Genomic DNA, 24623 nt, shown 5'->3' on the forward strand with positions numbered 1-24623 from the left:
AAGCAGCACAGTGAGCAGCACAGTAAGCAGCACAGCCCGAGCAAGGAGCAACTGGCTCACATGGAATGATGTGCATCGGAAGAACAGTGGTGAAATGAAGATCAATATTTGGGATGACTCCTTTCATTTCAGTGAAAATTGTTTCTGAATTTGATTAAAATTGGATGACAATGATACAAATTCCATTGCTTTTAAGTAACAACCACTCCTAGTAATGTAGAAAGTGGCAGTAAACTCGTGTCACAAAAGTGATGTGTCTTAACAACAAAGCAATGTCATAACAATGGAGTTAGCGTAGGCTTCAATGGACGCTGGTATTATCATACCAATAAACTACAGGTTAGCATATAAAACAAGTCGGATAGCTAACCGCTAAGAGCTAATCACTAAGAGCTTACAGTTAACCGCTAATTAGCCTACTAGCACATCTTCCTGTCAGCTGTCATGTGTAGAAATACTGTTTTGGCCTGGCCTGAGTCTGCTGCTGATTATCGCTGGCTGCTACATTTAACAAACAGTCAATAAAGGGCCCTCTTTGGAGACAGCGCTGTCACTGGCTAATTAGCCTTCCTTCAGAAACAATGGGGGTTTTGGTGCGCGGCGCGCTAATGACTAGCTGTCGATACAGACAGCCTCGCATTGGAGCCCTTATGCTACGCTGGGAGGAGCTACGCTAACTTTCAAACACACTAGCATTGCTAAATGCTAATCATTATGGCAACAAGGCTAAGCCCCGGGTCCTTTTGGACATGCTACATGTGTGCATGTTTAGCATAGTGAGTGAACCCACGGCTACATATCTCTAGCGTGTAGCTGTAGCGTGTATTGACATCCACTTTGCAGGTGTTCAAAGCTAATTAGTTTGATTCTCTGAAGGCTTTCCCGGGATGTTGTGCTGTTTTTTTTGTTGGTCTGCGACATGGCTGATGTTTCAAGTCTAGGGGGCACCCGTTTGACAGGATACCCAGAGAGGTGTGACACCCCTAATACAAACAGAAATCAATATGGCAGCCTTCCTTGGAGGTGTTGATAGGACGAGTGTCCCATGAAGAGAGAGAGAGAGAAACAAGCAGCTTTGGAGGAGAGAGAAAGGTAGAAAGGGGGAAAGGGAAAGGGGAGAGGAAAAGACCTTCCTAATGATCTGAAGGAGCCAAACAGAACAACCAAAATCCTACAGACAAATGTAAAGTATAATGGTCATATCATGGAGCCTATAATTGGTGTGTCATAGTCGGTGACACAAGCGTCCACCTCCTGTCCCTCTAGCGAAGAACACGTCAACCTCCACGAGACAAAAACAAAAGAGGAAGTTAGAATAGAAGAGGGAGTAATTGAGGGTAGAGAAGGACAACAAAACAGAGAGCGAGTGGATTAAGAGAGAGAAAGAGAGGAGTGCTGAAGGGAGTGAAAGAGATGGACAGGGAGAGAGAGAGAAAGGTAGAGGAGATGGGTAGAGAGTGAGTGTGAGAGAGGTGTAAACATGATCAATCCTGTCTTGACTAGGTTCAAAGATGACAGGCTTCCTCTCCACATTTTCAGCCTCAGTGAAGCGCATCGTCACTTCTTATCTCTCACAAACACACACACACACACACACACACACACACACACACACACACACACACACACACACACACACACACACACACACACACACACACACACACACACACACACACACACACACTTCCTCATTTGCTACTCAACTGACAGATGGGCCTACGCGCGTGAGCACGGATGCACACTCGCGCACACGACTTCCAACACACCCTTCAGCATGCTCTCCGCGCAGTTATTTCCTACAATCCTAAAACCGGCCAAACTCCCTCTAAACATGACCATTGGTCAAAATACTAACCGACAACCCATTGATTTATTGAATCAGGTGCATCCCTGCTGGGCAAGAAAAAAAATTGCGCTGACCAAAATCCATCTAGATAAAACCAAATCAGCAAGCATTTGGTTTATTACAAAAACAATGTTCCAATCGCACAAATTTTGCGCACAAATTTGTTTACATCCCTGTTAGTGAGCATTAATCATTTTCCAAGATAATCCATCCACCTGACAGGTGTGGCATATCAAGAAGCTGATTAAACATGATCATTACATAGGTGCACCTGGGGGCAATAAAAGGTCACTCTAAAATGTGCAGTTCTGTCACAGAACACAATGCCACAGATCTCTCCATTTTTTTGCATGCAATTGGCATGCTGACTGCAGGACTGTCCACCAGAGCTGTTGCCAGAGAATTTAATGTTAATTTCTCTACCATAAGCCGCCTCCAACATAAGTTTAGAGAATTTGGCAGTATGTCCAAATTCACGCACGTCGTGTGGATGCCATTCATCCGCCGCCATCACCTCATATTTCAGCATGATAAAGCACGGCTCTATGTCGCAAGGATTTGTATACAAGTCCTGGAAGCTGAAAATGTCCCAGTTCTTCCATGGTCTGCATACTCACCAGACATGTCACCCATTGAGCATGTTTGGGATGCTCGGGACGTGTACATAGCGTGTTCCAGTTACCACCAATAACCAGAAACTTCGCACAACCATTGAAGAGGAGTGGGACAACAATCCAACGGCCACAATCAACAGCCTGATCAACTCTATGTGAAGAAGACTGCATGAGGCAAATGGTGGTCACAACAGATAATGACTGGTTCTCTGATTCACACGCCTAGCTTTTTTTTGTAGGCAATATTAATATATCCTAATATTTATATATATTCTTTTACTTTTAGATTTGTGTGTATTGTTGTAAATTGTTAGATACTACTGCACTGTTGGAGCTAGGAAAACAAGCATTTCGCTACACCCGCAATAACATCTGCTAAATATGTGTATGTGACCAATAACATTTGATTTAATTTAAAGGTATCTGTGACCAACCGATGAATATCTGAATTCCCAGTCATGTGAAATTCATAGGTTAGGACTTTTATTTATTTAAATTTATTTAACATTTATATAAATTTACTGATTTCCTTATATGAACTGCAATTGAGTAAAATCTCAAATTGCTGCGTTCATATTTTTGTTCGGTGTATTTCAGGTGCGTTAGTGCTGGGCTGGAATAAAACTGTGCACCACCACTCACCGAGGTCTTCTGACACTGGATGCTGGTGCTGTTGAAGCGCAGGGCGGTGACGCTGTGTTCCTCTCCCTGCACGTGGAACACGCACTCGTAGTTCCTCTGGCCAGACTGGGGCTGGGGCAGGTTGCGGGCGGCCAGTGTGATGGGCTTGGTCACGCCCACGGGGATATAGATCTGGGTAGAGGGCAGGATCTGGGGACAATCCTGGGGGAGAGAGGAATGGAGAGATTTAGGTTATTCAGGTATTCATGTTGTTGTGTCACGTCTGAATGTTTTTATCTGATCTGGGGACAGTCCTGGAGGAGAGAGGGAGAATTAGAGTAACGCCTTCATTCATGAACCGTTATGTCAAGTCTGAATGTGTCTATCTGAACTGGGGACAGTCCTGGAGGAGTAGGGAAGGAGGAATGGAGAGATGGAGGGTGATAAGGAGAGGTTTGGGTTAAACGGTTGTTCGTAGACGATGTCAAGTAGCCTTTGTCATGTCGGCTTATATGACTTGACACGATGCTCAAACGAGTCGCATGAGAAAGAAAGAGTGAAAGAGATCTGGAACAAAGTACATTTAATGGTAATAATGGCTCTACATAACACTCTTGTAACACTCGGGCTCCCGAGTGGTGCAGTGGTCTAAGGCACTGCATCTCAGTGCACTGCGGTCCCTGGTTGGCTCAGTGCACTGCGGTCCCTGGTTGGCTCAGTGCACTGCGGTCCCTGGTTGGCTCAGTGCACTGGCTGTATTGGGAGTCGTGATTGGGAGTCCCATAGGGCGGCGCACAATTGGCCCAGCGTCGTCCGGGTTTGGCCTGTGTAGGCCGTCCCTGTAAACCGAATTTACAAGAATTTGTTCTTAACTGATTTGCCTAGTTAAATAAAACATTTCAAAAACAATGACATACATGTTGTGTATGACTTACACAACAAAGACAGCATGCCATGTTACCACTGCCAACCTTATAAAGCACCATACTTGTGATATCATACCATCCCCAAGACTTCAAAAAGAGAATGAACTGCAGTTTGTCCTTGTGTGGACTCCATTGTCTGGTAATGAACTAGTGTGACAATGTTTGAGAAAGCCCATTGATTCTGTAACATTCACCAGAGATGAGATGATGGCTTAGACCATCTGGTAACACTCCGTGTATTGTCTTGTATCACTGGGGTGTAAAGCCTCGGGGGTCCAGAGAAAGTGTGTGTTCGTGCGAAGGAACACATGAAGTCATGACATTGTTTATACCACGCTTTGGCGGAGTGCTTACATCATCAACTCCCACTCAATAGGACAAGCGTTGCACAACGAGGAACCCGCCCCTACTCTTTAGACCAATGGCATCGAAGCAGTTCACTCCAATTCATCGTCATGTCATTTAAACAAAAGCCTATTACTACACACAGTTAACAAACGCAGATAAACATTTCACTAAAATTGTACGCAAAAAGGGGGGGGGGGGGCGAAAGCAGCAACTTTCTAGCAGTTGATACTAGCCTGGTATTCCTTGACATCGGAACAAATTCTAACGACCTATGTCGCTCCGCTCCTTACAAAATCGCCTGACAAACACACACCAAATGATGAGAAAACGACCAACACACCTTATACACACCTGTACATCTATGCCTGAGATGCTAGTGTGCTGTAAGCTGCTCGGAGAAACGTACCAACACACCTCACATTGGCCCCATACCTTCACTACAGTACGTTATTGACATGAGTCATTTAGGAGATGCTCTTATCCAAAGTGACTTACAGTTACTGCATTCTCTTCAGGTAGCTCGGTGATAGTCATTTTTTTTCCCTCAATGAAGAAGTTATCAGTAAAGTTAGTGCTAGTAGGAAAATACAAGATAATTGGGGAGGGGGAGGGGGGGTTAGACTGACTGATGTCTTATTTAAGATACTGTTCGAAGAGGTAGGGTTTCAGGTGTTTTTGGAAGATGTGCAGGGGCTCTGCTTTCCTAGCATCAGGGGGGAACCTGGTTCCCTGGCTCCCAGGACAGAGAAGGGCTTTGACTGGGCTGAGCGGGAGCTGATCTCTAATAGGGGTGGGACAGCCAAGAGACCAGAGGCGGCAGAACGGAGTGCTCGGGTTGGGATGTAGGGTTTGAGCATAGCCAGAAGGTACGGAGGGGCAGTTCCCCTTGTTGCTCCGTATGTAAGCACCAGTGGATGTAGTGGATGTGAGCTTAGACGGGAAGCCTGAGAAGCAACATCAGGGATTTTTCTGCCATTGAAATCCTTGGATGGGCCGCTGTCTAAACAGTGTAGAAAAATAATATGTTTATTTTGTGTGTATACAGATGGAAAGAGAGAGAGAGAGAGAGATTTTTTGGATGAAAAAACGCTTTCAGTGTAAACTTCAACGACTAAAACCAGATAAAGTATATAGAAAAGATAATGGACCAATATATTTTATAATATATAAACTTTGAGAACTAACAATCAATAAAATAAAAGCTAGACAGTCAGGGAGGTTTGAAAAACACATAGAATTGCAGTAAAATTGGCTTAAAAATGTATATACACCGCCAAGATGGGTTCCTCTAAAACAGGGATGGGCAACTTTGATGGGGATGGGTGCCACAAAAAAATCTAACCTCATATTGAGGGGCCACAGTGGCTCACGGCTCTGCGTACCTACATCCATACCCACACATGCAGTCAGAGCCAACCCTAGTCTTTCGGGGGCCATAATTTACATTTTGTTAGGGGGCCCCACCTTCTGAGCAAAACAATTTGGCTTCCCTCCTCTTGAGTGAATTCCCTGCAATTCTACACTTTTTGCCATGGGGTGGAAAGAAATGTTCGCAATTTTGAATATGATATCTGAGTGCGAGTGACTAACAAAATCAATGCGGGCCCCCTGGTCAGTAATCTGACCATGATTACTACAAGTTTAGATAGCTAGCTAGACTAATTTACCAAATCTAAAAATGTTTTGCTGACACGGGCTAACTAAGTGACTGTCCATGACTGAAATAACAAGAGGAACACTGCTGATACACAACAACATTTTACAAGTGCACCGTGTGTCTTCGACTATTCTAACTCCACATTAAGTTGAGACCCCGCGGGCCGCCAGCTGTCCCGTCCCGCTCTAAAATGTTCTCTAAAACTCAGCCACGCCGACAGACCGACCGACCTCACACACTGCCGCACCCCATGCCACGCCCCATGCCACACCCACCACCTAAGCCCCTTTTTTTTGGTCCAGAAGAAAACCCTGACCATGCAGTAACAGTAGGCGGTCCTGCTGCGCATTAGTGCAACGGTGTTCCCCCGGCCCGCCAGACAATGGGGCGTTTGTTCATTCGCTTATTAGCCTCCTCCAACGTCTGAACCCACTCCGACACTGAACTGATAACGAGCACGGCATTACAATGGCGAGAACACCAGTCTGGTGACAACACCCTGACAATAATTGACTAGCAGGGAGGTAGGCGGTTGGAGGGACGGAGGGGAGATGGTGGCAGGTAGGATGACGGGGCAGAGGGAGCGATGTGGGAAAAGACTGAGAAAGAGGGGAGCAGAATTGCATCCTGACTTCTCTCTCTCCCTGTATCAAAGTCAGAGTTATGGATCCGTTCACGCTAACAACCGGCTCCGTTTCACGCGTCTCGCAGTTAATGAATTGCCTGCAGCCTCGGACGTGGAGGGAAGTGGGGGCGCTAGATCGAGTCGTTAAAATGAGGTTTGAAGTCTCGAATTCTGAAACGGAGAAAATAGCGCTCTCACTTTCCAAGCACAAACAGCAAATGCAACGGCGATAACATTTTAAAAAGGCCTGCATTTGTATATTCGGTCTGTGGTTTGATATTATGTCACTTTTTACAGCGAGACAATGTTACATTCACATTCAATTTAAATGCCAATGTTGAGTCTACATCAAATCAAATAACATTTTATTTGGTCACCTACACATGTTTAGCAGATGTTATTGCGGGTGTAGCGAAATGCTTGTGTTTCTAGCTCCGACAGTGCAGTAATGTCTAACAAGTAATATCTAACAATTTCACAACAACACACAACTTCGAAGTAAAGGAATGAATACATAAATATTTGGACAATTAACGTCGGAGCGGCATAGACTAAAATACAGTAGAATAAAATACAGTATATACTGTACACATGAGATGAGTAGTGCAAAAGTGACCAATTCACCTTCCCAAACAGTAAAAGGATACAGTTATACTTTAACACACTGCTCAACTACTGTTCCACTACTGGCGGAGTATCCAAACTTACGACACTGTACGCCAGCAACCCCAGTGCACTGCTTACAGTAACATTTCCAAATGGCAGTCATGGAGTTCTGTAAATCGCGTCACATTGAACATTGTCCCCCATTCTCTCGAGAAGCCGCTATCGCATTACTCCAAAACATGATCAAAGCATTACCAGAGCGAGAGACCGAGGCATCCTATTTTATCAACATTTCTGACAGGTGTCAAAACAGTTCAAAGCTTGCATTAGGGATACAAACTGCAGACTACAATGGAACCACATTTCACCGGGGGATTCTTTTGAAGCTCAGATTTTTTTTATTTCACCGTTGTAACGGAACTAGCGGTTTCTACACGAGTTGTGAGTTCATCATCCGGGCTGTTTCCATGAAAACAGGCTGGGGGAAGAAGTGTGTGCACGTGCGCAGGTAAGCTGGCACTATAAGAAACGTCTGAGGGAGGTTGGTGGCCACCCACAGGGAGACTGGCTCAGCGTTTCTCTTCCCACAAACCCCCTAAGCTTAAGAGTAAAAGGCACTAAGACGGATCCCCGGGGATCGCATTGCACAGTTGCCAGACAATGAGACTTTTTGATCATCACATATACACACTTTCTTTTAGCCAAAATAGACTCTCATTCCACTTTCAATGACTGTCCCTCCTGGCAAACCTACACAGCTGCCGGAAAAACGATTCTGGAGAAAGTAAACACCCACAGCTTGGTCCAAAGCAAGCTCAAAACACACTGCGTGATTGAATTGGGCTAAAAACAGACAAACGTACGTGTGCACATGCGTGTGTGTATGTGTGTGGTGTTTTTGGTGAAGGACGTCCAAGTTCCCTATCCCTGTTCTATGGCAGACTGAAGGGGCCTTCCCCCTAGCCCACTTGTTTGTTTTACTTAATTGCTGGCTTGGGGGCTTTGCCGCCAATGGCTTAGCCAGGCTGGAAGAAGAGGGGCATAGTGGGAGATGAAGTCCACATACAAATGGATTCCCTTGTACGCATGTCAAACACTCATTGGCCAGTTTATTTGTTAACAAAAATGGATTGCTTCTACAGTGAGTCACGTGGCCGTTGCTTGCCATATAAAGCAGGCTGACAGGCATTCACTTACTGTTCTATTGAATGTTAGAATGGGCAAAATGAGTGACCTAAGTGACTTTGAGCGTGGTATGATCGTCAGTGCCAGGCACACCGGATCCAGTTTCTCAGAAACGGCCGCCCTCAAGGGCTTTCCACGCACAACAGTGTCAAGGGTTTCCCGAGAACGGAAAGACAAACAAAAAACATCCAGTCAGCGGCAGTCCTGTGGGTGAAAACAGCTCGTTGAGGAAGTCGAAAGAAGAATGGCAAGAATTGTGCAAGCTAACAGGCGGGCCACAAACAGACAAATAACGGAGCAGAACAACAGCTCAGGAACGCACAACTCTAGTCGATCCTTGTCACAGATGGGCTATTGCAGCAACCGACCAAACTGGTTTTCCACTCCTATCAGCTGAAAACAAGAAGCGGGTCCAGTGGGAACGCGAGCACCAACACGGGTCAATTGAGGAGTGGAAGAAAAAAAAAACATTGCCTGGTCTGATGAATCCCGGTTCCTATGACGGAGTCAGGATATGGCGTAAGCAGCATGAGTCCATGGACCCATCCTGCTTGCTGTCAATAGTACAGGCTGGTGTGGTAGTGTACTGGTGTGGGGAATGTTTTCATGGCATAACATTAGGTCCCTTAATACCATTTGAGCAAAGATTGAATGCCATAGTGCATCTGAACATCGTTGCTGACCAAACCATATAGAGCATCTTTGGGGTGAGATGGAACGGGGCTGTTCGCAGCATCAATGTACCGCCGTCCTATCTGCAGCAACTGCATGACTCCGTTGCGCGTCGGCATGGACCAACATCCCGTTGGAACGTTTCCAGCCACCTTTTAGAATCCACACCCAAAGAAGTCTGGCTGTTCTGGAGACAAAAAAAAAGGGGGGGGGGGGGGGGGGGGGGGGGTCCGGCCCGGTACCAGATGAGTGTACCTAATAAACTGGCCGCTGAGTGTATGTCTGAAAGACCTTAATCAAGGCCCGTCACGCTTTTGAATGCATACGCAGTTGACTTCCTTTCCGTTTCAAACAACAAACGCTTCATTCATTAGACCATTCTAAACGCCGTAATTCTTGCAGCACAAGACTAATATCCCGTCTCACTCCCAGACGCCTAATCGTATTTTCAGCCAATAGTTTGAAGCATGAAACCCCGGGCAGACGTCCGAGATACATTATGCCTCTCCCATCAACGTGTGTTCCCTCTGACACTTCAGCTGATAGGTCCACACTCTCGCCATGTTGACGGTGGAGGGAAAACAAGCGTCGGCGGATAAAAGGATCTGCACCTCACAGGTGTGAGCAAAACACCTTTTTAACACCGGCCAAGTGCATATAATGAGACAAGAGATTTGAGTAGATTAAAGCGAGAGAGAGTGTACGCATATAAATTAATAAGTTCTTAGGCGAGATACTGACAGGATGTTAATAAATAACGCAACGAAAACATTGTGCATAAATAATGAGGGGACTGGTTTCATTTTTTTTAAAGACCAATCCGATCCATAATTAATTAGATCTCTGATGTGGTGGAATACAGATAAGAAGGGGGGGGGGGGGATTAACATAATATGTTAAATAATGAAATAAATTAGTTGAAAACCTTCGGGGGAAGAGACGGTGACACCTAGGTCATCAAAGTGGCGGGACTTGGGGACGATGTTGGGGGACACGGGGGAGTGTGTTGCGGCTTTGACACAGGGGAGCGTGTGTTACGGCTCTGACAGAGGGTGGGGGTGACCCGAGCAGCATGGTGTCACCGACTGCCCGTCTAGATCTCCCATGAGCGCCGTTGACATGCTTCGCAGCTTGGCCCCACGACATCACACGGTGTCTTCTGTCAGGCGTTGAGCTTCTATTATAGCAGGCGTCGCATCAGAGTTGGGGATGGAATCGCCTGTACCACTGTTCCACCCGAGCCTAACCCGAGTTGTGCGCACCTAATCTTTGCGTTAATATTCCTATCGAGGTTAGGTCTTGAGGTAATATGTTATTCGACAAGGACACAGACGAGCCTTCTGAACTTAACCAACGAATCAAAGCTCTGGGAAATTGGCGAACATAGACACAACAGAGACAACAGGGTCAATATAAGGGCAACACTCCGAGGGGGTTTTTAGAGGACATGTTTGTGGTAAAACAGCTCAGCAGGCAGTCTCATCTTTAACTACAAGCTGACCTTCACGGGGCTCGCATCTGATGGGGAGACATGCTAGAGCTGCCTGTCGGCTCGACCGACACAGTGAGTGTGTGTGTGTGTGTGTGTGTGTGTGTGTGTGTGTGTGTGTGTGTGTGTGTGTGTATGTATGCGTGTACACACACACACACACACACACACACACACACACACACACACACACACACACACACACACACACACACACACACACACACACACACACACACACACACACACACGTGTGTGTAGTTCTCTCCCCCCCCCCCCCGTTATTTTTTAGCAGATCTATTAGGTGGAACGGCTGAGTTATTCTCATTAAGCTGCGAAACGACGCCCCTTCGACAGGCGAGAGATGGATCGTGGCGGAAAGAGAAGGAAAAAAATAAAGGAGAAAGAGAGAGTAACGACTTAATAAGCGAGCGACGTGCAGGGGAGCGCAGGAGTAGAGCGGATGAGAGCGGAACGAGTCAGCAAGGAAGAAAAAAAAATTAAAAGCGGGACTTTGAACCACGAAAAGGGACTCGGGGGTTTCCGTCCACTCCCAATTCTCATCCTCACTCCCTGGAAATAGTGGAGCAGAGAGAGAGTGTGAAAGGGAGCATGACAAAAAGAGAGAGATGCACAAATTATACAGAGGTGGTGTGAATGATCTGTCATACAGGCGGAAACTACCGGTGACAAAAAGGTGTGGTACACATCACTGTGTGTTCATGGGATATTTAGAGCAGCCCAGCGCCCAAAGCGACTATTCTTATCAACTGTATGCAAGAACCTCCTCTGTGTTGTCTTAGGAGTTCAGCTTCCTCCTCTGTGTTGTCTTAGGAGTTCAGCCTCCTCCTCTGTGTTGTCTTAGGAGTTCAGCCTCCTCCTCTGTGTTGTCTTAGGAATTCAGCCTCCTCCTCTGTGTTGTCTTAGGAGTTCAGCCTCCTCCTCTGTGTTGTCTTAGGAGTTCAGCCTCCATTCTTTCTCTCTCTCCCAGGATCTATGGGTCATGGCTCAAGCCGTGGATTCTTTCTCTCTCTCCGAGGAGCTATGGGCCATGGCTCAAGCCGTGGATTCTTTCTCTCTCTCTCAGGAGCTATGGGCCATGGCTCAAGCCGTATATTCTTTCTCTCTCTCCCAGGAGCTATGGGCCATGGCTCAAGCCGTGGATTCTTTCTCTCTCTCTCAGGAGCTATGGGCCATGGCTCAAGCCGTGGATTCTTTCTCTCCCAGGAGCTATGGGCCATGGCTCAAGCCATGGATTCTTTGTCTCTCTCACTCTCTGACCATGCTTAGAATAATGCTGTGTAATGCTTGTTCATGCTTTATAACTGAAGCTTTTGCCTTGTATAATGTTATCCTTCATTTGACAAAATCCTGAAATAATAATTGTATTTAGAATTCCATTCTCAGAGATGTCTTCAGTGCCTATTACTGTAAACTCAACTGCGGTGACCGTATATGTAAAATATACTGTATATACACAGCAAATATTAGTGCCCACCACAGATACACACGCTTGGCTGATACTGTACAGACATACGCAGGCAAAATCAATCTCAATTCATGGGATTCCTGATATCCCAAGGCACACTGGCATTAACAGTGACTGTACAGAACATTACATATGCAAAAAAAAAAAAATATCTTAAAAGATTTGCGAGAAATCATTTAGTCCAGACACAGATATGGTTCTAACCTGAATCCCAAAAGACAAGTCTCATTTTCAGAGGTTACTCTTCAAGCTAACCATGTTATGTGAGATACTGTCTCTTTGTGATGATCTAGGAAAGAGATGACGCACGGCTGCGCAATCATGGAAAGTGCCGGAATCAGCGCAGGTTCCTTTCGAAAAAAGAACATCCTCCAAACCTTTACCTAACAGAGCCGGTAGGAAACCTTAAGACGGGATAGCAAAGCACGCTATGGGACTCTATCTCTGCCTACCAATATCCTTCAGTCTCTTTCTCTGTGCCTCTTGTTCAACAGCATTTTTGTCCCTCTCTGCCTTCCCGTATCCGTCGGTCTCCTCCTCCGTGTCCTCTTCTATCTCTACATGCCCCCTCTCTCCCTTCTCTCGCCATTTATATCTCACTCCCCTCCAGTCTCTCCAGCGCTCCTTTTCCCCCGCGTCGTCACTCTCCCCGTCTGTGACTCCCCGTCTGTGACTCCGCTCTCTTCCAATATTCATCTGCGGTCTCCATTAAGGCAGGCAGGCCAACTTCGAGGGTGTGTGGAAATGAACATTTAATACAGCATGAATAATTAAACCACAGGGAACTACTGTGACTGACAGACACACACCGCCTGGGGGGATGGGGGGTAGTGTGTGTGTGTGTGTGTGTGTGTGTGTTTAGTCTAGTCTACCCATACACTTCGTCATCGCGCTAACGCTAGTTAGCATTGGCTCGCATAACTACCTCCAACTTCCTTCCCGCTGGACACAGACACATCAAAATGGTGTCCACCAGTTCATCGGACTCTGGGCAAGTAGATAAAGGGCGTTTGCCAAAATCCCGAAGTATCCCTTTAACGAATACGTTTCAAGTACAACAGTCAGAGAGTCCTCCTTGGATGGGCATGGGTGCTAAAAGAGGTGGGTGTAGCTTGGGGGAGAGGGGGATCAATGTCGAGGACTCAGTATTTCTCACTGAGGACAAGAAAATGAAATAACGCCCTTAAATCCTTTCGCAAACGTCAAACGTCCTTGACGAAGTCGGGGTCAACGCGTCGTGGCAAGCATCCGCTCGCAGCTACGCTGAACACGTTCAGAATGTTTCTCCTTGACCACAGTTGAGTGAACATTTGACGCATGCGTATTTGTGCAACTTTGTCTCTGGACTAGGGCCTGCTTTACGGAGCCTTGCTTCCTCTACCTTCTGGTCGAGCCATTGAAGCCTCTCTGCCAGGCACCGCAGCTACTGCTACTTCCAAGCAAGAAGCACAAGCCAACACTTAAGGGAGTCTTCGGCGCCACTAGCCTGTATCGTGACAAAAGTACAAGAAAAGAAGAGATAAGCACCGGGGCGTTACGGTTAAAAATAGACGAGGCAACTGTACCATTCTCTGAGGAGAGTTGTTCCGTTCATCCTTCAGGGAGCAGATCCAAATCCCACTTCTCTTTTTTTTCTTCCCCGCTCCCTTTTCTCGGGAACGTCAACAAAACGAGTGTGTGGGAACGTTATTGAGGAGCCGTGTGACAGTGAAGAGGCTGTGAATTACATTATGCTGCATAGCATTGCATGTTCGTGTTGCGCAATTGTTGTCAGCGGTCGGTGCTCTTGAGGTTCACTGATCCGCTCGTTAAAGATTCATAGAATTGGAATGGAAAAGAGATGGGAGGAAAGAGAGGGTGGGAGGAAAGAGAGGGTGGGGTGGGGGGGAGACAAGCACCTGATATTTTGCGATTGCGTTTGAAGGGGGGTGGAAATCAGATTATGAATTGGAAACACAAGTCTCCATTCATACATTTCTAGAAGGAAGGGTCCGGAATGTTCTCAAGAGCTAGTGTTAGCGGCGAGTCATGTGGTTGTCGACCACGGTGCTGAGAGGAGGGTTATACAAGGAGGAGCCGGCTCGGTCACGGTTGAGTTACGGTCCATCTGGCTCGGGATGCCGCGGTTACTTCACCCATCGCCTCCGTTTCCTCCCTCCCTTGCTCTCTCTGTCCTCCCCTCCCTCCTCCTCCTCTCCCTCTCTTAATCCTGCGAGAACATTTGGAAAATAAATTGCGTCACTCTGAAAATGTAATCTCGGGCTTGTTATTGCCAGTTTCTCTTTTCTTCCCTCTGTTTCTCTCCTCCTTCGTTTATCTCTCTCCATCCTCTCTCTCTCTACCTTACATCTGGTCTCAATCTGACCCGTTTCTGGTTTCCCTCTATCGCATGGAGCGTTGGAGGAGCTGAATTGTGAATATGTGTGTGTGTGTGTGTGTGTGTGTGTGTGTGTGTGTGTGTGTGTGTGTGTGTGTGTGTGTGTGTGTGTGTGTGTGTGTGTGTGTGTCGGGAGAGATCCCTGAGAGAGGTTGTGGAATGGGTGGAGGAGAGGCGATGTTCTCTCTCTCTCTTCATCTCTTCTCGACAAGGTTTATATTTTATTAAACATGGCCAGCGCCTGTCTCCTCCTCTCAGTGAAAGGCAGCGAAATGTGGGGGGAGAAACACCGGAAAACGGGGGATGGGAGAAAAGGGAAGAGAAGAGATGGGTTGGAACGGAGAGAGAAAGAGAGCGAGGGAGAAAGTACGGGCAATTGGAAAGGGGAGGAGAGGAGGAAGACGAAGGAGGGCGCGGAAAGGGAAGACAAATCTCAGAGGAAAGAAGAAGGGATGGAGAGGAGGGGAGGAGGGGACGGCGGGGGCAATGCTATGCTCACTGCTGGTGCCGTTTTTTGATCCATGGTCTAATTAGCCGGCGGGAGATGAGTTCTATCTGGAAATCACTGTTTTACTATTGCTGAAACAAAAGCAGCTCTAATGATCATAAATGAGAGAGCGGTGACAGCAGCAACCGAGGCGGTGTCCCCAAAACGGCAACATACTGTATTCCCGTCACAGTGCCCCACTTTTGACAAGGGGTCCACGGGGTTCAAAACTGGCGTACTACATAGGGCACGAGGGTGGCATTTGGAATGCAGCCTGAGACTGTCCAATCTGGCTTGAGAGAATGGGACTGATGGAGAGAGAGGGATGGGTGGGTGGGAATGGGGTAGGGTGGGGGGGGGGGGGGGGAGAGAGAGTGTACGGTGGGAAGAATAAGAGAGATGAACAGGGAAGTAGAATAAGAGAGATGAGTGGGAAGAGGAAAAAGTGGAGAAAATAATGAGATGAGAATTGGAGGGAAAGTATAGAAGGAGAGAAGGAGAGAAACAGGAGGGGGACAGATGACGCTTGAGAAAGTCAAATGGGGATGGGGGGAGGGGAGGGTGAATACACCCTCTGGGAGGATGGACGGGGGTATAGAGAGAGGGGATATATTACCCCCCCCCCCCCCCCCCCCGGTTGTGCTTTGCTCAGATAACACCCAGTCGAGCTACATTTGACAAGATCACTATAGACCCGGTGAGGCAGGACTCGGTGGAGGTCTGGATGTACAGAATATCGACTGCCATCTATAATAACCCTTCCTTTACATTTGGATGGGCAACTACAGGATCAAACCCCTCCCCCTTGCACCAACGGGATAGTATGGAGAATGTCCTCGGCTACGTCCCCAATGGCACCCTATTCTCCCATTTAGCGCACAAGCATTGACCAGGGCCCGTAGTGCACCATATAGGAATGGGGTGTCATTTGGGATGCAGCCCCAGCATACGGTTCTCCCTGTTCCACGCTGGTAAGGGAGGGTGCGGTACAATACGTCACCAGTAAGAGAGGGACCAGCCAAAGAGAACGGAGGAGAGGAGGAGGGCTGGCCCCCATTCAACTAGGGCTGGCCCCCATTCAACTAGGGCTGGCCCCCATTCAACTAGGGCTGGCCCCCATTCAACTAGGGCTGGCCCCCATTCAACTAGGGCTGGCCCCCATTCAACTAGGGCTGACCCCCATTCAACTAGGGCTGACCCCCATTCAACTAGGGCTGGCCCCCATTCAACTAGGGCTGGCCCCCATTCAACTAGGGCTGGCCCCCATTCAACTAGGGCTGGCCCCCATTCAACTAGGGCTGACCCCCATTCAACTAGGGCTGACCCCCATTCAACTAGGGCTGGCCCCCATTCAACTAGGGCCGGCCCCCATTCAACTAGGGCCGACCCCCATTCAACTAGGGCCGACCCCCATTCAACTAGGGCCGACCCCCATTCAACTAGGGCCGACCCCCATTCAACTAGGGCCGACCCCCATTCAACTAGGGCCGACCCCCATTCAACTAGGGCCGACCCCCATTCAACTAGGGCCGACCCCCATTCAACTAGGGCCGACCCCCATTCAACTAGGGCCGACCCCCATTCAACTAGGGCTGACCCCAATTAGTCGACTGGTGGATTATTTTGTCGATAGGCTGTTGGTCGAACCAGGCTTCTTTCTTTTTTCCTGAGCAGTAGCAAATATATATAAATAATTATACGGCACCTGTCTCAGTGAAATAATCGATTGCGGGGGCCGCGGGGATGGCACAGTCCAAGAAGAAGGGGAGTGTGGCTGAGATGCCCAATGCAAGTCTCTCTCCAATGTGCGCTCTCCCGCCAAGTTGTGCACAGTCATTGGTTTCATAACTTCATTGTGTGAATTGTTTGTGTTTGATTGTTGGTGTCTATCAATTCCCCATTACATATATCTCCAGTAGTAGCCGACATTTACCACTAATTCCTATCATTTCTAACCTACAAAGTGTTTGGATTATGGTCATTTCTGTTAATGCGTTTCGATATATTATTAGTCCAGTCATTTACCGTTCTCATTGTCAGAGTGGACACATTGTTTGCAGAGCGCACAACTTTTGCTACACTTGTGAGAAACACGTTTCGGGTTTATTTCATTCCATTTATGAGTATTGTCAACTTAGTCCTCGTCTTTTGTTCGGAGCGCTACTGTCAATGTCGAGTAAGAATGAGCACCTGATTACAGAGAGAAGTAGGCCGATAGGCTGCCTGGCCTGTGAGCAAATGTAGGCATATAAATGTTCCCATTTGGGCATTTGATAGTATTTCTGAGTCCACGTCACTGCCAAAATAGCCTCTCTCTCTCACACACACGCACACACACAACTCCTTAACATACAAACCAAACGCATTCAAAACAGACACTAATGACCTGTGGAGCTTCTCAATGGAATGTTTTCTTCACCTCAAAACAGCAAGCAAACGTGGTCTGTTTATACGTCATTGAGAATGACAATATTTCCTCAATGTATTTGACAAATCTTTCCAGCTCTCTCCCTTTCGATAACCACTGTGTGAAAAGAGACAACTGTCATGCTCTGATCCAGTGGAAACGTCATAAAAATAGGCCTACCTGATTACTTCTTATCCCTTGGGCAAATAGCCTACAGCTGTGTCTGTCCTGAGCTCACTGGCACAGAATATTTTATAAAATGTTGCAAGTTTGCTAGCACCATCCTCAGGCTAGACCCAAGTTGATAGTTGATACAATGATGCAAGTTTGTTGCAGACGGGCCCCATGCGAAGCCAATGTGATTTATAGGATTTTTTATTTTATTTATTTATTTGCAATGTTTTTATTTGTTGGCTTTATGCAGGCTTTTTTACATGTATTTTTTTACATAGTTGGAAATGGCATTAGAAGTTACTGTTAGATTTGTATCATTTTCATTTAGATTTGGATATAATTTTGATTAACCACATGAGTGATTTTGAGATACAAAGACATTCTTAGAAATGAAATGAAACTGTTCCACAAAAATGAGCATATGAAAATCATAACCGGCACGCAGGTCGGTAGACGTTTTAAGACAAATTCGCACTCCCCACGAGAAAGGTTGCCGACCCCTGGTGTAGTCGACCCCTGGTGTAGTCGACCCCTGGTGTAGTCGACCCCTGGTGTAGTCGACCCCTGGTGTAGTCGACCCCTGGTGTATCCCTATTACCAGCAACTTCAGCTGAGTAACGGGAGAATCTGCGAAGGCCAGCAGGAGAGGCAGGACGATAAGTCGGGTCAGGTTAAGGTTCTTCTCCTCTGGTTATCTGGATCTCTGGCTCCCTCGAGTCTTATTTCATCAGACAAGCATATAGTTGATTTAATTAAAACACATAGGGTAATGTAGAAAAATTGATTGGTCCAAAGAACAGACCAATATTTATTTTATTTTTCTTAATAATTTTTTTTTGTCGGGGACAGCCCTACATTTACCCCATCCGTGCATATCAGACCAGCGGGAGAGAAACAGGGTGGTGAACTCATGAGGAGGACTAAAATATTCATCATGGCAGCGACACATTCCAAGGCGCAGTACAAATATGTCGGTTACTTGAATGTATAGAGCAGACAGAGAGAGAGGAGGGAGAAATAGACTGACGGAGAGGGGGAGAGATAAAACGTACTATAGTAACTCACAAAGTGAAGGGTTCTCTCTCTCTTTCTTTTTCAAAGTTATTTCTTCCTCTTTGTAATTTTCTGCCTGGTCGCATCTGACGCGCTGCTTTGTTTGTCGCCCTGTCGGTGGCACGTTGATTTATGCATATTTGATTTGTAAATGTCACTCATTACATTCCCCCCCCCGACTCTCTCAAATGTCTCGCATCTCATTCGCATAAACAAATACAGCAGCATTTTGTTAGTCAGTCGGCTTCTTTCAACCAATAACAACCAACAAGGGCCTCCCTTTGATAAAGGTCTTGGTCTGTATTCAGAAAGCGTCTCAGAGTACAAGTGCTGATCTAGGATCATGTCCCCCCCCCCTCTCCATTTAAGCGGGTTCCTTATGATCTAAAAAGGCAAAACTGATCCCAGATCAGCACAGATAATTTTGGGAGAGGGAGAGGATGTGGGTTTCATTCTTAAAATGGGCGACACACGCAGGTTGACCTTGATTGTCACGGGTATTGTCCTGGAGGCAGAACGGAGCAATTTCCCCTTAGATAGGACAGCTGCAAAGTCAAAACTGGCCAAATTGTAAGAAACCATGAAAAAAAAACATTTAAAAAAAACATGTGGGTCTAAATTTAAGGTTAGGTTTAGTGCGACGACAGCCCTCCCACTCTGTCTGCCAAATTCTTTTTCTGCTCTTGTTTTCCTTAATAGGATGTCGGTGGGCGGAGCTGTGAGGGTCGTCAGCGAAATGAGACACACCTGTGCTCGGGTGTGTCCCGGGGATAAACGCACCTTTCCCCCATACATCAAGGAGACTCACTCCATGCAGACACACCGTTGTTTTTTTGTTGTGGCATTCTGGGGCTTCTTTGTGTTCTTCTTTGTTTTGGCACCTCTCAACACCCCTCATTATCACCGTCTATGCACGCATCCACTCACTCACACTACTGACTCTATACACCACTGTTTATAGTTTACTCTATTTAATGAATATGTTTCTTTTATTTTTTTTATCTCCACGTTGTCTCCCTCTGTTACGGGCTACGAGACGGTTCGTAACACTGGGCATTAGGGTTAGCAGTGGGGATAAGGTTCAGTTTAAAAATCACATTTTATGACTTTGTGGCTGTGCTAGCTAGTGATCACTCTGCAGAGCTGCCTCCAGAAATAGATTGATGACGAAAAACACTAACCTGCAGGCCATACACACTGAATATAGTACACACTCTCTCTCTCACAACCACACACGCTCTGGTACTGTGCCCAGAGCACCTCCCGACCCTTGACAGATGGGGAGGGAGCCATAAGGTGTATAGGAGGAAAGAACACTAAAAGGAGAGAGAGAAGAGAGAAAGAGAGCGCGAGACAGAGAAAGACCGAAAGAGAGAGAGAGACAGACAGAACGAAAGGGACAGAGAGAGCGAGAAAGAGACAGACAGAAACACAGAGACAGACAGAGAGACAGAGACACAAACAGACAGAGAGACACACAGAGAGACAGACAGAGACAGAGACACAAACAGACAGAGAGAGAGAGACAGAGACACAAACAGACAGAGAGAGAGAGACAGAGAGACAGAGAGACACAGACAGACACACAGAGACACAGACACAGAGTAAGACAGACAGAGAAAGACAGACAGTCAGACGCACTGGCAGGCAAGGTCTCCCAAATCCACGTCGCGGTCAACACCTCTCACACACACATACTCCTTAACATACAAACCAAACACATTCAAACAATATAAACCAATACACACCAATAAACATTTCAAAAGCTCCTATCCCCTCTCCACAGACCTCTCCCCCCCCCCTTATCCTCTCCCTTCATCCCTTCTTCGCCATCCCCACAGGCCTTTCCTGTTTATCAGCCCTTTCCCCCTCAGTTCCACTCAACCACAAACATAACATGCTAGCCTAGCCAGGCACACCCCGTGTCTTACAGATGGGAGCGTTAATCCGCATGATTTACTCTCCGAGGCGTAAAGGCAAGTCCACGTTGCCGCTTAGCCAGAGAGCCAGAGCAGGCACTTCCACGCTAACGCCACAGCTCTGAAATTACACCGCCGCGCTTGGAGAAGAGAGATAAGGCGTGATGCTAACATGCTAACGACAGGCAGCGCCGCTAAACGTTTTACCCCGCTCCGCTTGGAGGAAAGAGGTGAGACGTGACGGGAACGGTGCCACGCTGACGCTAAGAGCGCTAACGCTCAACGGCTGCGGTTGGAGGAGAGATTAAACCCGAGGGGTATGTGTGTAATTGGATTTGAGGTTAACTAATTAGCATTGTCGGTAAATAAGGCCAACCTTTGTGTGTGTGTGTGTGTGTGTGTGTGTGTGTGTGTGTGTTTCAGGCTGAATCAGATGGATTATGCTTAAGAGTAAAGCATGACTGTCAGTCACTTGGGAGGACAGTGGATTGGCATTCAGAAAACATTCACGATAAGACTGCGTACAAGAGATGTGTTTAGAGAGAGGGTGGGTGTGGGTGTGTGTGTGTGTGTGTTTAGAGAGAGCGGGTGTGTGTTATGACTGTATAGTGTACGCAGGACTACGAAAAAGGAGCCCGCAGCGTAAGAGTGTGTCTGTCGATATGCGTCGGGGGTGTTTTTAGTTTGTGCGCACACGCATCTACACACGGTGTACGCGCGTCGACAAACAGCGCCGGTCCCCACTTGGTATTCCACTGTACGAGCGGCTGAGAAGACGGGGAGACGCGCGATTGATATTAGCTTTTATGCTAATGTAGCATTTGGATACGAAGAACAAGGCCACATTTCCATATTCCTTCCTTCAGCCCGCCTACGGAAAGGAAACCGAAAACACCGCCTGGCGTTCTGTATACAAGCGGTGTTGCCACAGTGCCAACAGCACCCAGTGAGGCAATAAACAAAAGGAGCTCAACAGCAAGGATGAGAATGCACAAGCGCGTGTGCGCTTCTTACACACACCTGAGTATGAGCATGCGCTTGTGTACCAAGTTTGCGTCACTAAGAGCTAACAGCCAAGACATACGCTCAAGCAAGTCTTCTGTAACAGTTGTGGGTTTAGAATTCAGTCCCACATCCCCTATAGTCAGTTAACAAGGTCGGGGTGTGTGTGTGTGTGTGTCGAGGGGGGGGGTGTGACTCACCTCGGACATGTTGACGAGGCCTTCCTGGAAGGAGCAGTCGTTGGCATTCGGGGTGCACATGTGACGGTACTTACACCAGTGGCAAGGGAACGAGCCGTTGACACACGACAGGCACCTGGAGGTGAGGACGGGGGAGACGGATAGTGTTAGGAAACACAGAACACAGGCTGGGCACACGCAGCGTGAGAAACAAAGTCAGAAACGAATCAACCGCGCTCTCTCTCTCACTCGGTTGACTCTCTGAACCTCTCTCCAGTCATTCTAAATGTCCTCTGGCTTCACTCTCGTCCTGCTTCTCTTTCTCTCACTGTCCATCCATGTCTGTTCACTGTTCTCCCCTCCCTCTGTCCGCATTCAGTCTTTCCCCCTTTCACAATCTCCTCCCTGTCTCCGCCTGCCTCTCTCAACTTACCATCTCTCCCTCAACTATAACCCCTCTCCCTCAACTATAACCCCTCTCCCTCAACTATAAACCCTCTCCCTCAACTATAAACCCTCTCCCTACACTCTAACCCCTCCTCTCCCTCAACTTACCCTCCCTCAACTTACCCTCCCTTTCTCTCTCCCTCAACCTACCCTCTCAACTTACCCTCTCTCTCCCTCTCCCAACTCACCCTCGCTCTCTCAACGTACCCTCGCTCTCCCAACTCACCCTCGCTCTCTCTCTCAACGTACCCTCGCTCTCTCAACGTACCCTCGCTCTCTCTCTCTCAACGTACCCTCGCTCTCTCTCTCTCAACGTACCCTCGCTCTCTCTCTCTCAACGTACCCTCGCTCTCTCTCTCTCAACGTACCCTCGCTCTCTCTCTCTCAAAGTACCCTCTCTCTCTCTCTCTCTCTCAGCTTACCCTCTCTCTCTCCCAACTTAACCTCTCTCTCCCAACGTACCCTCTCTCTCCCAACGTACCCTCTCTCTCTCTCCCAACGTACCCTCTCTCTCTCTCCCAACGTACCCTCTCTCTCTCTCCCAACGTACCCCCTCTCTCTCTCAACTAACCCTCTCTCTCGCTCTCTCAACTAACCCTCTCTCTCAACTAACCCTCTCTCTCTCTCTCTCAACTAACCCTCTCTCTCTCTCTCAACTAACCCTCTCTCTCTCTCTCTCAACTAACCCTCTCTCTCTCTCTCTCAACTAACCCTCTCTCTCTCTCTCTCAACTAACCCTCTCTCTCCCTCAACTAACCCTCTCTCTCCCTCAACTAACCCTCTCTCTCTCTCTCGCTCAACTAACCCTCTCTCAACTAACCCTCTCTCAACTAACCCTCTCTCTCTCTCAACTAACCCTCTCTCAACTAACCCCCTCTCTCAACTAACCCTCTCTCAACTAACCCCCTCTCTCAACTAACCCTCTCTCTCTCTCTCAACTAACCCTCTCTCTCAACTAACCCTCTCTCTCTCAACTAACCCTCTCTCAACTAACCCTCTCTCTCTCTCAACTAACTCTCTCTCTCTCTCTCAACTAACTCTCTCTCTTAACTAACCCTCTCTCAACTAACCCTCTCTCAACTAACCCTCTCTCAACTAACCCCCTCTCTCAACTAACCCCCTCTCTCAACTAACCCCCTCTCTCTCTCAACTAACCCTCTCAATTCAATTCAATTTACCCTCTCTCTCTCTCAATTTATCCTCTCCCTCTCTCAATTTACCCTCTCTCAATTTACCCTCTCCCTCTCTCAATTTACCCTCTCCCTCTCTCAATTTACCCTCTCCCTCTCTCTCTCTACTTACCCCCTCTCTACTTACCCCCTCTCTCTCGCTCTCTCGACAGTATTCACCACCACCTCTATCCATCTCACATTGTTCCATTCTCCCCGCGGCTTTTAAACCTTCCCTCGCTTTTTGTCTAAAGCCCCTTTCATCCTCCAGAGCGCTTGCTATTTAAATGCACCCACTTCGGCCTTGGCGCCCAGAGGTGGCGAGCGATGAGCAGAGAGCCAAGAGAGAAGACAGCAAAAGCAGGCGGATCTCCCTGAGAGAGCGGGAGAGACACCAGGGATCATGCGAGAGATGGAAAACGAGGGAGAGAGAAAGAGAGGGAGGGGTGTAGCCAAGAGCTTGGTATAGAAGTCTCCTGGGACAGAGGTATCGAAGAGAGGGGGGGGGGGGACTCTTCTGTCTGGTTTATAGATCAAATCAAAATCACATTGTATTGGTCACATACACATGGTTAGGAGATGTTAATGCGAGCGTAGCGAAATGCTTGTGCTTCTAGTTTCGACAGTGCAGCAATTATCTAACAAGTAATCTAACAAATCCCCAACTACCTAATACACACAAATCTAATGGAATAATAATATATACATATAAATATATGGATGAGCGATGACCGAGCGACATAGGCAAGCTGCGATAGGTGGTATAAAATACAGTATATACATGTGATATGAGTAATGTAAGATATGTAAACATCCTTAAAGTGGCATTATTTAGAGTGACAAGTGTCCAGTGATTGGGTCTCCATGTAGGCAGCAGCCTCTCCGAGTTTCGTGATTGCTGTTTAGCAGTCTGATGGCCTTGAGATAGAAGCTGTTTCTCAATCTCTCGGTCCCAGCGTTGATGCACCGGTGCTGACCTCGCCTTCTGGATGGTAAGCGGTGCGATGTGGGATATGTTGGTCCTCCATTGCTTTGCCACCGGAAACAGGAAGTGAACTCTATTTCTACAGAGCTAATGATTTCAGCACAGAAAACTATAAGGCTGAACATGTTATTACCTCGTGTCTGTGTATTGAAAAGGTCAGCCAGTTGTTGCCTGTCAACAAACCGCACTCGTCAACTCAGTCATCGACTCAAATTAGATTAATGTGTAAAAAAAAAAAAAAAAAAAAAAAAACACACACACAAAATGCATCCAAAGCGGATGAACAACCTAAAACCAGACTGAAATCCTCTCGCCGTCTCCTCATCTGACATGATCCGTGGGG

At 47.3% G+C, this 24623-nt stretch overlaps 1 protein-coding gene across 1 annotated transcript in view; it reads right to left on the bottom strand.

Moving 5' to 3' along the window:
• Nucleotides 1–24623, bottom strand: part of LOC120064127 (plexin-A1-like) — a 257343-nt gene that overhangs the window by 90705 nt on the left and 142015 nt on the right. The window contains exons 9-10 of the mRNA XM_039014494.1: nucleotides 21701–21815; nucleotides 3106–3306 (exon numbers count right to left, since the gene is read on the bottom strand). Of these exons, the coding sequence (XP_038870422.1) occupies nucleotides 3106–3306; nucleotides 21701–21815 (316 nt within the window). The remainder of the gene's footprint in view (nucleotides 1–3105; nucleotides 3307–21700; nucleotides 21816–24623) is intronic.

This window comes from Salvelinus namaycush, chromosome 2 (assembly GCF_016432855.1).
Source record: "Salvelinus namaycush isolate Seneca chromosome 2, SaNama_1.0, whole genome shotgun sequence".
NCBI lineage: Eukaryota > Metazoa > Chordata > Actinopteri > Salmoniformes > Salmonidae > Salvelinus > Salvelinus namaycush.